The sequence below is a fragment of the Salmo trutta genome, chromosome 26, assembly GCF_901001165.1.
Source record: "Salmo trutta chromosome 26, fSalTru1.1, whole genome shotgun sequence".
NCBI lineage: Eukaryota > Metazoa > Chordata > Actinopteri > Salmoniformes > Salmonidae > Salmo > Salmo trutta.
This window is the reverse complement of record NC_042982.1, coordinates 428,804-445,163: the sequence shown is the minus strand read 5'-3', so window position 1 is coordinate 445,163 and position 16,360 is coordinate 428,804. Positions and strand designations below refer to the sequence as shown.

Below are 16,360 nucleotides of genomic sequence, written 5' to 3'. Positions count from 1 at the left end.
GAGTTGGGGAAGGTACTGTATCTGCACGGTCACGGCCGGTGGTGGCTGTGTTATTCTGTCTCTCCTCGGGATGGTCAGAACATTTTCTCTCCCTGATCTGATTATGTGGAACGAAATGACGAGATGACGGTCTTTCATCGCCGTTGTGGCGCTGACAGGGTTGAGCTATAAATACCACACAGTGCTGTTCCCAGGAGAGGCAGAAACAACAGCCACGTCAGAGAGGGACAAGGGAGGGGGTACACGGGGGACATTCTGTTTGTCTATATATCTGTCTGTCTTTCTTCTTGGCTCCCTGTCTGTATGTCTGTCTGCTTAGCTATCTGTCTGTCAAAATGCTAGCAGATACTATAGACTTCCAGTCATTGTGCTAATGCAATTTAGCAATTGCGCTAGTGCTAGTTAGCAACTTCCTTCAAACTGCACGCGGAGACATAAAAATGGTATCCATAAGTTCATCTGACTCTGGGGAAGTAAATAAAGGGACTCATTGCCAAAATCCTTAAGTATCACTTTAAGTATACCACAAAGCAAAAACATTTTGTGTGACAGCTAACATTAATGAGCGCATTATCTTGACTAACCATCCACTTTGACCTTCTGGTAAAAGTTATTTTAGACCTTGTTATGTTTCCCATTGTTTACTTCCAACTTAGTGTTAGAAGTTCTTATTGACTTTCTGTGTTTTCCTATTGCTGTTGTTGTAGTACCTGGACCCAGTGGTTCTGGAGGAGTCAGGCCTGCAGGCCCGGTCCAGTGAGCAAAAGGCAGCAGGGGCTATGATGGCCAAGTTACTACTACTTGACCACCTGGACCGCCTGGAGAATGACGTCATCGAGACCAAGATGAAGAGGAGCTTCCCAGGGTCCAACACTCCACTGGACCGCCTCTCCATCAGCACCATGGACCCTAAGGGCTCCAAGCAGAGGTAGGTACTAACCACTTAGAGAGAGAGAGACTTTACTTTTGATGCTATTTAATAAGACATCAGTAAAGCACTTCCGTACTCCACCCTGACATGAACAGACCTACACATATATAGTTATTGGGGCAGTTTTCCGGGACACAGAATATTAAAATGAAATCAAACTTTATTTGTCACATGTGCCGAATATAACAAGTGCAGACCTTACCGTGAAATGCTTACTTACAAGCCCTTAACCAACAGTGCAGTTCAAGAAGAGTTAAGAAAATATTTACCAAATAAACTAAAGTAAAAAATAATAAAAGTAACACAATAACAAAGCTATATACAGGGGGTACCGGCACCGAGTCAGTGTGCGGGGGTACAGGTTAGTTGAGGTAATTTGTACATGTAGATAGGGGTGAAGTCACTATGCATAGATGATAAACAGCGAGTAGCAGCAGTGTACAAAACAAATGGAGAGGGGGGGTGTCAATGTAAATAGTCCAGTGGACATTTTATTAATTGTTCAGCAGTTTTATGGCTTGGGGGTATAAGCTGTTAATTATGGATACGTGGGACGGTAGCGTCCCACCTGGCCAACATCCTGTGAAATGGCAGAGCGCCAAATTCAAATTAAATTACTATAAATATTAAACTTTCATGAAATCACAAGTGCGATACATCAAAATAAAGCTTAACTTGTTGTTAATCCAGCCAAAGTGTCAGATTTCAAAAAGGCTTTACGGCGAAAGCAAACCATGCGATTATCTGAGGATAGCATCCAGCACACAAATGCATAACAAATCATTTTCAACCAGGGAGTTGCGACACGAAAGTCAGAAATAGCGATATAATATATGCCTTACCTTTGAAAATCTTCTTCTGTTGGCACTCCAAAATGTCCCAGTTACATTACAAATGGTCCTTTTGTTCGATTAAGTCCTTTTTTAAATCCATAAAACTCAGTTTAGCTGGCGCGCTTCAGTCAATAATCCCTCCTTCAAAATGCATACAAAATGAATCCCAAACGTTACCAATAAACTTATCCAAACAAGTCAATCAACGTTTATAATCAATTTTTAGGTACCCTAATATGCAAATAAACAATAAAATTTAAGACAGAGAATCGTTATTGTCTTTACCGGAAATGAACAAAAAGAACGCACTGTCTCGGCCATGCGCTTGGAAACACTACAGCCAAAATGGGAGCCACTTAGAAAAACTACAACTTCTCCCTCATTTTTCCAAAAACCAGCCTGAAACTCTTTCTATAGACTGTTGACATCTAGTGGAAGCGCCAGGAACTGCAATCGGGGACGATTTTGCCCTATTATAAAAGTGCCAGGCATTGAAATCAATGATATGCTGAAATGTTTTGTTTTTTGTTGATGGTTTGTCCTCAGGGTTTTGCCTGCCATTTCAGTTCTGTTATACTCACAGACATTATTTTAACGGTTTTAGAAACTTTAGAGTGCATGCTTTTCATCCAGACATCAAAATACCGCCCCCTATCCCAAAGAAGTTAAGGAGCCTTTTGGTCCTAGACTTGGCGCTCCGGTACCGCTTGCCGTGCGGTAGCAGAGAAAACAGTCTATGACTTGGGTGACTGGAGTCTCTGACATTTTTGGGGCTTTCCTCTGACACCGCCTATTATATAGGTCCTGGATGGCAGAAAGCTTGGCCCCAGTGATGTACTGGCCTGTACGCACTACCCTCTGTAGCGCCTTGTGATCAGATGCCGAGCAGTTGACATATCAGGCAGTGATGCAACCGGTCAGTATACTCTTGATGGTGCAGCTGTAAAACTTTTTGAGGATCTGGGGACCCATGCCAAATCTTTTCAGTCTCCTGAGGGGGAAAGAGTTTTGTCATGCGCTCTTCACGACTTTCTGGTGTGTTTGGACCATGATAGTTTGTTGGTGATGTGGACACCATGGAGCTTGAAACTCTTGACCCACTCCACTACTGCCCCTTCGATGTTAATGGGGGCCTGTTCGGCCCGCCTTTTCCTGTAGTCCACGATCAGCTCCTGTGTCTTGCTCACATTGAGGGAGAGGTTGTTGCCTTCCCTGTAGCTCAGTTGGTAGAGCATGGTGTTTGCAACGCCAGGGTTGTGGGTTTGATTCCCAGAGGGGGCCAGCACAGAAAAAAAATGTATGAAATTGTATGAAATGTATGCATTCACTACTGTAAGTTGCTCTGGATAAGAGTGTCTGCTAAATGACTAAAATGTAAATGTAAATGTTGTCCTGGCAGCACATTGCCAGTTCTCTGACCTCCACCCTATTAGCTGTCTCATCGTTGTCAGTGATCAGGCCTACCACTGTTGTGTTGTCAGCAAATTGAATGATGGTGTTGGAGTCATGTTTGGCCACTTAGTCGTGGGTGAACATGGAGTACTGGAGGGGACTAAGTACACACCCCTGAGGGGCCCCGGTGTTGAGGATCAGCGTGGCAGATGTGTTGTTACCAACCCTTACCACCTGGGGAGGCCTGTCAGGAAGTCCAGGATCCAGTTCCAGAGGGAGGTGTTTATTCCCAGGGTCCTTAGCTTAGTGATGAGCTTGGTAGGCACTATGGTGTTGAACTCTGAGCTGTAGTCAAGGAACAGCATTCACATAGGTGTTCCTTTTGTCCAGGTGGGAAAGGGCAGTGTGGAGTGCGATTGAGATTGCGTCATCTGTGGATCGGTTGGGGCGGTGTGCGAATTGGAGTGGGTCAAGGGTATCCGGGAGGATGCTGTTGATGCTTTCAAAGCACTTCATGGCTACCGACGTGAGTGCTATGATGCAATAATCTTTTAGGCAGGTTACCTTTGCTTCCTTGGGCACAGGGACTAGGGTGGTCTGCTTGAAACATGAAGGTATTATAGACTCGGTCAGGGAGAGGTTGAAAATGTCACTGAAGACACTTGCCAGTTGGTCCGTGCATGCTTTGAGTACAAATACCTGTTATCCGTCTGGCCCCGCGGCTTTGTGAATGTTGACCTGTTGGGACAGACGTTCCGCTAGCGGAACGCCTCACCAATATCCAATGGTAGAGTGTGGCGCGAAATACAAATACCTCAAAAATGCTATAACTTCAATTTCTCAAACATATGACTGTTTTACACCATTTTAAAGACAAGACTCTCGTTAATCTAACCATTGTCCGATTTTAAAAAGGCTTTACAGCGAAAGCAAAACATTAGAATATGTCAGGAGAGTACCCTGCCAAAAATAATCACACAGCCATTTTCAAAGCAAGCATATATGTCACAGAAACCAAAACCACAGCTAAATGCAGCACTAACCTTTGATGATCTTCATCAGATGACACTCCTAGGACATCATGTTATACAATATATGCATGTTTTGTTCAATCAAGTTCATATTTATATCAAAAAACAGCTTTTTACATTAGCATGTGATGTTCAGAACTAGCATACCCACCGCAAACGTCCGGTGAATTTACTAAATTACTCACGATAAACTTTCACAAAAAAACAACAATTATTTTAAGAATTATAGATACAGAACTCCTTTATGCAATCGCGGTGTCAGATTTTAAAATAGCTTTTCGGCGAAAGCACATTTTGCAATATTCTGACTACATAGCCCGGCCATCATGGCTAGCTAATTTGACACCCACCAAGTTTGGCCCTCACCAAACTCAGATTTACTATAAGAAAAATTTGATTACCTTTGCTGTTCTTCGTCAGAATGCACTCCCAGGACTTCTACTTCAACAACAAATATATTCAAATAGCTCTGTTTTGTTCGTGCGTTCAGGTCACAATCCGAAGGGTGACGGGTGAGCGCATTTCGTGACAAACAAATTCTAAATATTCCATTACCGTACTTAAAAGCATGTCAAACGCTGTTTAAAATCAATTTTTATGCTATTTTTCTCGTAAAATAGCGATAATATTCCAACCGGGAGACGTTGTATTGATTCAAAGGCTTAAAGGAAAAAATGGAGTAGTCTCGTGGACACGCATCTCCAGTGTCACTGTTCCCAGCCTGACCACTCACAAATACTCCTGCTGTTCTTCGCCCAGAGACTGCAGACACCCCATTACACTTTCTGGCGCCTTCTGAGAGCCAATGGAAGCCTTAGAAAATGTCACGTTACAGCAGAGATGCTGTATTTTCGATAGAGATGCTACAGAAGGACGACAAATTGTCAGACAGAGCACTTCCTGTATGGAATCTTCTCTGGTTTTGGCCTGCCATATGAGTACTGTTATACTCACAGACACCATTCAAACAGTTTTTAGAAACTTTAGAGTGTTTTCTATCCATATCTACTAATTATATGCATATTTTAGTTTCTGGGCAGGAGTAGTAACCAGATTAAATCGGGTACGGTTTTTATCCGGCCGTGAAAATACTGCCCCCTATCCCAAACAGGTTAAAGGTCTTGCTCACATTGGCTACTGAGAGCGTTATTGCACAGTCATCCAGAGCAGCTGGTGCTCTCGTGCATGCGTCAGTGTTGCTTGCCTTAAAGCAGGCGTAAAAGGCATCAATGGGGCATTCACGTGCTTGTGGGAAGTTGGAAACTGGGAGGATGGAAGTCTTTTTCTTTTTCTTAAAAAAAACTACCTTTATTTAACCTCTACGGGCTAGGGGGCAGCATTGAGAATTTTGGAAAAAATATGTGCCCATTTTTAACTGCCTCCTACACCAACTCAGAAGCTAGAATATGCATATTATTGTTCAGGTTTGGATAGAAAACACCCTAAAGTTTCTAAAACTGTTTGAATGGTGTCTGTGAGTATAACAGAACTCCTATGGCAGGCAAAAACCTGAGAAGGTTTCATGCAGGAAGTACCCTGTCTGACAAGGTGTTGTTGTTCTTGCTTCTGTTTATTTAAGAGTCAGGATCTTAGCTGTAACGTGACAATTCCTAGGGCTCCAATAGGCTCTCAGAACCCGGGAAAAACCTGAACGATGACAAGGCAGCCTCAGGCTGAAACACATGATCTCCTTTTCCAAGTGTCCCATCAGAGGACAATAGAATTAGGCGTGTGCGCGATTTGCCCCCGTGGAGTATTTTCCTTCGGCTGTTTAGCTAATTGCAGATTCCCGATCGGAATATGAACGCTTTTCTACGAGATAAATTGCATAAAAATTGATTTTAAACAGCGGTTGACATGCTTCGAAGTACGGTAATGGAATATTTAGAATTTTTTTTGTCACGTTCTGCGCCATGCGCACGACCGTGATTTAGCATTCTGATAGTGTCTAGAACGCACGAACAAAACGCCGCTGTTTGGATATAACGATGGATTATTTGGGACCAAACCTACATTTGTTATTGAAGTAGAAGTCCTGGGAGTGCATTCTGACGAAGAACAGGAAAGGTAAGACCATTTTTCTTATAGGAAATGTGATTTTGGTGAAGGCTAAACTTGCCGGGTGTCTAAATAGGTAGCCCGTGATGGCTGGGCTATGTACTTAGAATATTGCAAAATGTGCTTCATCCGAAAAGCTATTTTAAAATCGGACATATCGAGTGCATAGAGGAGTAATGTATCTATAATTCTTAAAATAATTGTTATGCTTTTTGTGAACGTTTATCGTGAGTAATTTGGCAAATTGTTAGTAAATTCCCCGGAAGTTTGCGGGGGTATGCTTTTTCTGAACGTCACATGCTAATGTAAAAAGCTGGTTTTTGATATAAATATGAACTTGATTGAACAGACATGCATGTATTGTATAACATAATGTCCTAGGTGTGTCATCTGATGAAGATCATAAAAGGTTAGTGCTGCATTTAGCTGTGGTTTAGGTTTTTGTGACATTATATGCTAGCTTGAAAAATGGGTGTCTGATTATTTCTGGCTGGGTACTCTGCTGACATAATCTAATGTTTTGCTTTCGTTGTAAAGCCTTTTTGAAATCGGACAGTGTGGTTAGATTAACGAGAGTCTTGTCTTTAAATAGCTGTAAAATAGTCATATGTTTGAGAAATTGAAGTAATAGCATTTCAAACGTTTTAAAAATCGCGCCACAGGATTACACTGGCTGTTGCGTAGGTGGGACGAATTCGTCCCGCCGGTCCCATAGAGGTTAACCAGGAAAAGCCCATAGAGACCCAGTCTCTTTTTCAAGGGAGACCTGGCCACGAAGGCAGCAACATTCCATACATTACAGAATTAAAACCTACAACAATACAATACAACAACATGATCAAGCCTAAAAAAAGCATTTACACTCCTCCATAACAGAGTCTCCCATTAATATTTAAAATTCATTCAGTGGCACTAACATATCTAGATGAAGCAAGGATTGTATATTATTCCATGCGTCTGGAGCACAAGAAGAGAAGGCAGTCTTGCCTAATACTGTGAATGTCCTGGGGACTTTAAGTAGCAACCACCTAGCAGACCGGGTATGGTAACTGCTGGTGGTGAAGGAGACCAGACTACAGAGGTAAAGAGGGGGTTTACCCAAAAGGGCTTTGTAGATGAACACGTACAAATGTATCTTTCTGCACATATAAACTAAGGTCCAACCTACCATTTGGTATAATGTGCAATGGTGGTTGAGTGACTTGGCATTTGTAATAAAGCGCAAGGATGCATGGTAAACAGAGTCCAGTCTCTGGAGGTTGCATGCATATACAGTCACCATAATCAATTACAGAGAAAAAAGAGGCCTGAACAAGCTTCTTTCTAGCCATAAGTGGGAAGCATGCCTTGTTACGAAAATAAAAAACCCAATTTCAATTTAAACTTTGTCACAAGATTATCCACATTAAAGGACAACGTGTCATCCAACCAAATACCTAGGTATTTGTAGGATGACACTTTTTCAATGGATAAGCCACCAGATGTGACAATTCTAACGTTCTCTGGCAGAGTTCTAGCTCTTGTAAAGGTCATGAATTAAGTTTTTTGTATATTCAAGGCCAGTTTGAGGCCATTTATTTAATTTTATTTCATCTTTATTTAACCAGGTAGGCTAGTTGAGAACAAGTTCTCATTTGCAACTGCAACCTGGCCAAGATAAAGCATAGCAGTTAGACACATACAACACAGAGTTACACATGGAATGAACAAAACATACAGTCAATAATACAGAAGAAAAAAAAGAAAACAAAAAGTCTATATACAGTGAGTGCAAATAAGGTAAAATAAGGGAATTAAGGCAACAAATTTGCCATGGTGGCAAAGTAATTACAGTATGGCAATTAAACACTGGAATGGTAGATGTGCAAAAGATGGAATGTGCAAGTAGAGATACTGGGGTGCAAAAGGAGCAGAATAAATAAATAAATACAGTGTGGGGATGAGGTAGATAGATGAGCTGTATACAGATGGGCTATGTACAGGTGCAGTAATCTGTGAGCTGCTCTGACAGCTGGTGCTTAAAGCTAGGGAGATGGGAATCTCCAGCTTCAGAGATTTTTGCTGTTCATTCCAGTCATTGGCAGTAGAGAACTGGAAGGAAAGGTGACCAAAGGAGGAATTGGCTTTGGGGGTGACCAGTGAGATATACCTGCTGGAGCACGTGATATGAGTGGGTGCTGCTATGGTGACCAGCGAGCTGAGATAAGGCGGGGCTTTACCTAGCAGAGACTTGTAGATAACCTGTAGCCAGTGGGTTTGGCGACGAGTATGAAGTGAGGGCCAGCCAACGAGAGCATATAGGTCGCAGTGGTGGGTAGTGTATGGGGCTTTGGTAACAAAACGGATGGCACTGTGACAGACTGCATCCAGTTTGTTGAGTAGAGTGTTGGAGGCCATTTTATAGATGACATCGCCGAAGTCGAGGATTGGTAGGATGGTCAGTTTTACGAGGGTATGTTTGGCAGCATGAGTGAAGGATGCTTTGTTGCGAAATAGGAAGCCGATTCTAGATTTCATTTTGGATTGGAGATGCTTAATATGAGTCTGGAAGGAGAGTTTACAGTCTAGCCAGACACCCAGGTACTTGTAGTTATCCACGTATTCTAAGTCAGAGCCGTCCAGAGTAGTGATGCTGGATGGGGGGGCAGGTGCGGGCAATGATCGGTTGAATAGCATGCATTTAGTTTTATTTGCGTTTAAGAGCAGTTGGAGGCCACGGAAGGAGAGTTGTATGGCATTGAAGCTTGTCTGGCGGTTAGTTAACACAGTGTCCAAAGAAGGGCCAGAAGTATACAGAATGGTGTCGTCTGCGTAGAGGTGGATCAGAGAATCACCAGCAGCAAGAGCAACATCATTGATGTATACAGAGAAGAGAGTCAGCCCAAGAATTGAACCCTGTGGCACCCCCATAGAGACTGCCAGAGGTCCGGACAACAGGCCCTCCGATTTGACACACTGAACTCTATCAGAGAAGTAGTTGGTGAACCAGGTGAGGTAATCATTTGAGAAACCAAGGCTGTTGAGTCTGCCAATAAGAATGTGGTGATTGACAGAGTCGAAAGCCTTGGTCAGGTCGATGAATACAGCTGCACAGTAATGTCTCTTATCGATGGCGGTTATTATATCGTTAAGGACCTTGAGCGTGGCTGAGGTGCACCCAGATTGCATAACGGAGAAGGTACGGTTTGATTCAAAATGGTCGGTAATCTGTTAGTTAACTTGGCTTTCGAAGACCTTAGAGATGCAGGGTAGGATAGATATAGGTCTGTAGCCGTTTGGGTCTAGAGGTTCTCCCCCTTTGAAGAGGGGGATAACCGCAGCAGCTTTTCAATCTTTGGGAATCTCAAACGATACGAAAGAGAGGTTGAACAGGCTAGTAATAGGGGTTGCAACAATTTCGGCAGATAATTTTAGAAAGAGAGGGTCCAGATTGTCTAGCCCAGCTGATTTGTAGGGGTCCAGATTTTGCAGCTCTTTCAGAACATCAGCTATCTGGATATGGGTGAAGGAGAAATGGTGGGGGCTTGGGCGGGTTGCTGTGGAGGGTGCCGGGCAGTTGACCGGGGTAGGGGTAGCCAGGTGGAAAGCATGGCCAGCCGTAGAGAAATGCTCATTGAAATTCTCAATTATAGTGGATTTATCAGTTGTAATAGTGTTTCCTAGCCTCAGAGCAGTGGGTAGCTGGGTGGAGGTGCTCTTATTCTCCATGGACTTTACAGTGTCCCAGAACTTTTTTGAGTTTGTACTGCAGGATGCAAATTTCTGTTTAAAAAGCTAGCCTTAGCTTTCCTGACTGTATATTGGTTCCTAACTTCCCTGAAAAGTTGCATATCACGGGGGATATCCGATGCTAATGCAGAACGCCACAAGATGTTTTTGTGCTGGTCAAGGGCAGACAGGTCTGGAGTGAACCAAGGGCTATATCTATTCCTGGTTCTACATTTTTTGAATGGGGCATGCTTATTTAAGATGGTGAGGAAGGCATTTTTAAAGAACAACCAGGCATCCTCTACTGTCGGGATGAGGTCAATGTCATTCCAGGATACCCCGGCCAGTTCGTTTAGAAAGGCCTGCTTGCAGAAGTGTTTTAAGGAGCATTTGAGAGTGGTGATGGGTGGTCGTTTGATCGCAGACCCATTACGGATGCAGGCAATGAGGCAGTGATCGCTGAGATCTTGGTTGAAAACAGCAGAGGTGTATTTGGAGGGCGAGTTAGTTAGGATGATATCTATGAGTGTGCCCGTGTTTACGGATTTGGGGTTATATCTGGTAGGTTCATTGATAAGTTGTGTGAGGTTGAGGGCATCAAGCTTAGATTGTAGGATGGCCGGGGTGTTAAGCATGTCCCAGTTTAGGTCACCTAGCAGCACGAGCTCAGAAGATAGATGGGGCAATCAGATTACATATGGTGTCGAGGGCACAGCTGGGGGCAGAGGGTGGTCTATAGCAAGCGGCAACGGTGAGAGACTTGTTTCTGGAAAGGTTCATTTTTAGAAGTAGGAGCTCGAATTGTTTGGGTACAGAGCTGGATAGTAAAGACAGAACTCTGCAGGTTATCTTTGCAGTAGATTGCAACACCGCCCCCTTTGGCAGTTCTATCTTGTCGGAAAATGTTATAGTTAGGAATGGAAATGTCAAGGTTTTTGGTGGTCTTCCTAAGCCAGGATTCAGACACGGCTAGGACATCCGGATTGGTGGAGTGTGCTAGGGCAGTGAATAAAACAAACTTAGGGAGGAGGCTTCTAATGTTAACATGCATGAAACCAAGGCTTTTACGGTTGCAGAAGTCAACAAATGAGAGAGCCTGGGGGATGGGAGTGGGGCTAGACACTGCAGGGCCTGGATTAAACCTCTACATCACTAGATGAGCAGAGGAGGAGTAGGATAAGGGTACGGCTAAAGGCTAACAGAACTGGATGTCTAGCACGTTTAGAACAGAGAGTAAAAGGAGCAGATTTCTGGGCACGGTAGAATATATTCAAAGCATAATGTACAGACAAAGGTATAGTAGGATGTGAATACAGTGTGGGTAAACCTGTGCATATAGGGATAATAAAATAAATTTTGTCTCTAGAAATAACAATTAAACCAGGTGATGTCACTGTGTGTGTGGGAGGTGGAACTAAATTGTTAGCCGAGGCATTTTGAGCAGTGCTAGAGGCTCTACAGTGAAATAAAACAATAGTTACAAACCAAAACAGCAATGGACAAGGCATGGTGACGTTAGGGAGAGGCATGCGTAGCCGGGTGATCATAAGAGTCCAGTGCGTGGCTTCAGGCAGCTAGCGGCGGGCTAGCAGGCTAACAGAAAGGCCTTAGAGGGGCGACGCGATGGAGGAAAGTCTGTTGTGGCCTCCTTGTGCAGTTTCATCAGCGAACGGATCAGCAGGGATCGTGTGGTAAATCAGGCAAATTGGCAAAATATGTATAGTGGCCAAAGAAAGCCAGCAGTCCAATGTGCTTTAGATAGCTAGCAGGCCGCGGATTAGTGGCTGTGTGTTCAGGGGACGTTAGCTGCTATAATTCTAGGTGGGAAAAAAAATATATATATAATAATAAAAAAAAATAATAGGTTCAGAGCTTGCGGTAGGAATCCGGAGATATGGAGAAGAATAAGTCCGACTAGCTCTGGTTTGAGTCGCGCTGTACAGACTGACGAGAGTTGTCCGGGATAAAGGTAGCTGATGACCGCTAGCAAAGGATAGCTGACTGCTAGCTAGTAGCTTCGGAATGTATTCAATGGGCCTCGTAAGCTAACAGTCCGTTGTGCTCTAGACAGCTAGCATTCAGGGGACGTTAGCTGCGAAGGTCGGAAGGTGAGAAGGTTCAGAGCTTGCGGTAGGAATCCAGGGATATGGAGAGAAAAATAGGTCCGGTATGCTCTGGTTGAATCGCGTTGTACAAACTGGCGAGAGCTTTCCGAGCTAAAGGTTAGCTGAGGACCGTTAGCTGGCTAGTTAGCTGGCTAGCTTATGTTGGAGATTCTAGTAAGAGGTAGAGAAAAATACTTTAGAGAAAAAGTAGGTCCACACCACATTGGGTGAGGCGGGTTGCAGGAGAGTATTTTTAAGTAAGGGCTTAGAATTTTTTTTTAAGATATGCGAAGAAAAATATATAAAAATATATATACACGGGCTACGACAAGACGAGGACAAAAGACGTCTTACTGCTACGCCATCTTGGATTCATAAAGGGAGGCCTGCAGTGAATGAAAAGCAGTCTGGCACTCTTCAACAGCCTGGATCAGAGAAGGAGCACATGAATATATAACTGTATCATCTGCATATAGATGTAACTTTACTCATTGCATCCCATTTCCCAAATCATTAATACAAATTGAGAGCAACACAGGTGCTAAAATGGAACCCTGGGTCACACCTCTATTAATCTCAAGAAAGCTAGACTTGTGATTGTCAGTATATACACATTGTGTTCTGTCCCTAAACCAATTTACTGCCAACGTTTCTGAGTCTAGCTAGCAACAGTTCATGGTCAACTGAATCAATCCACAAACAGAGCAGCACAACGTTGCTTTTTATCAAGTCCATTAATGATGTTATTTGCCACTGCCATAGCTGCAGTTGTGCTACTGTGCCCCGATCTAAAGCCAGACTGAACCACGCTCAGTATGTTCTTTTCAATTAAGAAGTTTCTGTTCTGTCATGATTCTGTTCAAGTGGTTTTGAAGTCGGAACAATTCTTCAACCAATAACATTTTAGCTAGCTTTCTTAAAATGTACAATAGTCAAACTAGATCCGTTATCCATATTGATTTGATTTGTTGTCATCTTTTGTTTGAAAAGATCAATGATGAAACATCCCAAAGGCGGCAACTCAGGTAACAACATTTTCACTTCCCATCTGTAATTATGACTTACTTGGAGGGTCGTTCAAGTGAAACTTTCCAGTCGGTACTACAAACCTCTAACTCCAATAGCATGTCAAGCCCCTAATAGGCTAATCCTGGAAAGCATTTTGGATGGAGATTCTTCATTGAACCTGCTTTTTAGTCCAGGGTTAGGCTTAATCTGTGTCTAGGAAACTGCCCCTTGACTGCTATGAGGGATAATGCCATCCTATCGTGGAGTTTTTGTAGGGAAAGGGGGATACCTAGTCAGTTGTACAATTGAATTGTGTCTTCTGCATTTAACCCAACCCGTCTGAATCAGAAAGGTGGCGGAGTCTGTCGTAATCGACATCCACAACTTCGGCGCCCGGGGAACAGTGGGTTAACCGCCTCGCTCAGGGGCAGAATAACAGATTTTTACCTTGTCAGCTCAGGGATTCGATCTAACAACATTTTGGTTACTGGCCCAACACTCTAACCATTAGGCTACCTGCCACCCCACTTGTAACATACTGAGTGCGCAGACAGAGAAAAACAATATGAATGTCAACCTATCTGAATCAACTTTAAGCGAATTACATCATCAAGTCAACCTGTCCCCAATGGCCCAAAATCTCATTAGCAAGATGCATAAATAGAACATTAAAGAACAGTTAATTGTCTTGGCTCTCTCTGCTGTACTGCTTTTCCTAAATGAGTAAAGACATATACACCTCTTCTCTCTCTTACTTATTACTTAACAACATTATATATTTCTTATCTTTCTATCGTAGCCCAAACACTGGCCATTTTGATTGGACGAGGTTCAAAACACTGGCTGCTTTAATTGGCTGTAGCTTACACACAGGCAGATTTGATTGGTTGAAGATCCAAACAGGCTTTTAATTGGCAAGTGCATCGTGGAATAAAGGCTTTGCTGTTTCTTCTGAGCGAATGAACTGTGTGAGATTTAGTGCAAGTCATGATGAATTATCAGAGCTTCACCGTCAAATCAATCATGCATTTAAAATAAGGTTTGATTTGATTTGTATGGACTTGGTGCCTTAGTCATACTGGTACTGATGAGAAATGTTGAGACCTGTGAAAGGTTTACCTACTGGACATTTACAAATAAAACATTTGTTGAAAAATGCACATATTGTATTAGTGAGTTCCACTTTATTTGACATTTCACTATGACATGAACATGACGATGTTATAAGACCACCAACAGGTGCTCATGTCAGATGACGACCGTTGTCGTAACAGAGGTAGCAGGTTGCATTATGACTGTACTGATATAACACCCCTGGACAGCATGGACAGCAACCTTCCTATTTCAGTGCATGGTAGTCTAAATGTCAAAGGGAAACAACACTTTCATATGCATTCAATTATTAAATTAGAATTAAAAAGAACATCATTGTCCACGCAATGTGAACATTTGGCTTCAGTTTCACAACAAAAACATTTTGTTTTGATTTACCAGGTCATGCAATGCAATGTATTCAATTCTTTGTCAAGAGTTTGATTCAGTAAATACAAATAAAACTGATTTGAAATCCATTTCAATTTGCAAGTTTATTCAAATTAGATTGATGATATATTGAAATCATGTTCTAAATGGAATATTCATATTAGAAATATCCACTAGGATTAGGCTGATACACAATACAGCCAGTTTTCCAAACACAGATGAAGCTTATTCAAGGACTGAAAAGCATTCTCAATGGAGATTCTCCATTCAAAGAGCTTTTTAGTCTAGGACTAGGTTTAGTTCATCTGTATCTGGGAAACACCAGGCCCATAGGATAAGTGAAAGTTAAATGGTGACAGTTTATCTCCCCCAACAGGAAAGTTGTTGAACTGCCACGGAGGCGAGTGAGTGTTCCTATTGACCGGATTGGAGTGGGCCGTCTACCTAGCAGCCGAGGGTAGACCCCCCCCATCCACCCATCCCCTTACCTGGACAGGTAAAGGACAAGCCCACAGAGGTGTACACAGGGTCATGTTCATTACGGAATGCAACAGTTTTAAAACGTATTGCAACAGAAAAAATAGGGTTTCTTAATGGGCAAGTCTTGGTAGTCCCTCTCTGTTTCAATCTGTTTCCTTCCGTTTAGTGCCTAATGAACACGACCCAATTATATCGCACACCATTATATACTGTACACAACAGTGTAATATGAATGACTTATAACATACCTGACCAGGAACAACTCTGGGCCCTAATAATGGGCAATAAGGAGGAGCAGGTCACAAGGTCAGGAAAAACATGTCCATTCTTATACATAGTGTAGCTACAAATACAGTAACTCTACAGTGGATCAGACCAGAAATAACTTATTCTTACAACATTTTTTTTGAAGACATGACATTGAAGACCACCCAAGGTAATCTGTGTCTATTTTCTCAATTTTCCACAGGGGATTCTACCACAGGTAGAAGATGCATGGAAAGCACATCAACACCCTACGACCACTCCTCTTTCCCTACCAATCCCCACCTCACCCCATCACCCTACATACGTACACTATGGCACAAATCACTTCCTCATTATAGTTCTGATGTGATGTAAACTACCCCCCCTAACTCCCCACTTCCTTTCCCCATCCTCAGTGGTGATACTGTGGAGGGATACAGTGTGGCAACGTCCTAAAAAGCACATCACTACCATAGCAACACACTTATTTACCCATAATGCCTGTGGGCACTCTTGCCTTTTTTGCTCGTTTGTAGTACATGCACACATGGTCTGTCTGTTCACTTTGACTGAAGGCTGACTGGGTGGCAATGGCCTTGACATTAAAAAATGATTATAAGACAACAACTGACTCAAGTGTTTTACTCTTATGTATTGGTACAACTTTGAGTTGGTACTGTGATTGCTAATTGCTGACAGTACAGTTTACACACATACTTAAGAAGACAGAGTAAAGTTGAATTGATTATATTTGAATTCACAATGTTGAAAGCAGATTGACTGTCACACCCTGATCAGTTTCACCTGTCCTCATTATTGTCTCCACCCCCTTCAGGTGTTGCTTGATTCCCCCAGTGTATATATCGCTGTGTTTCCTGTCTCTCTGTGCCAGTTCGTCTTGTATGTTTCCAAGTCAACCAACGTTTTTCCCATTCGCCTGCTTTTTGCATTCTCTTTTTCTTGTCCTCCCGGTTTTGACACTTGCGTGTTTCTGGACTTTGTACCCGCCTGGCTGACCATTCTGCCTGCCTTGACCACGAGCCTGTCTGCCACTTTGTACCTCCTGGACTCTGATCTGGTTTTGAC

At 42.8% G+C, this 16,360-nt stretch overlaps 1 protein-coding gene across 2 annotated transcripts in view; it reads left to right on the top strand.

The window, feature by feature from the left end:
• Nucleotides 1-15,901, top strand: part of ostn (osteocrin) — a 42,783-nt gene extending 26,882 nt beyond the window's left edge. For both annotated transcript variants that reach the window (XM_029714269.1, XM_029714268.1), the window contains exons 3-5: nt 708-928; nt 14,925-15,044; nt 15,498-15,901. In XM_029714269.1, the coding sequence (XP_029570129.1) occupies nt 708-928; nt 14,925-15,009 (306 nt within the window). In that variant the 3' untranslated portion in view covers nt 15,010-15,044; nt 15,498-15,901. The remainder of the gene's footprint in view (nt 1-707; nt 929-14,924; nt 15,045-15,497) is intronic.
• Nucleotides 15,902-16,360: the final 459 nt, after the last annotated feature.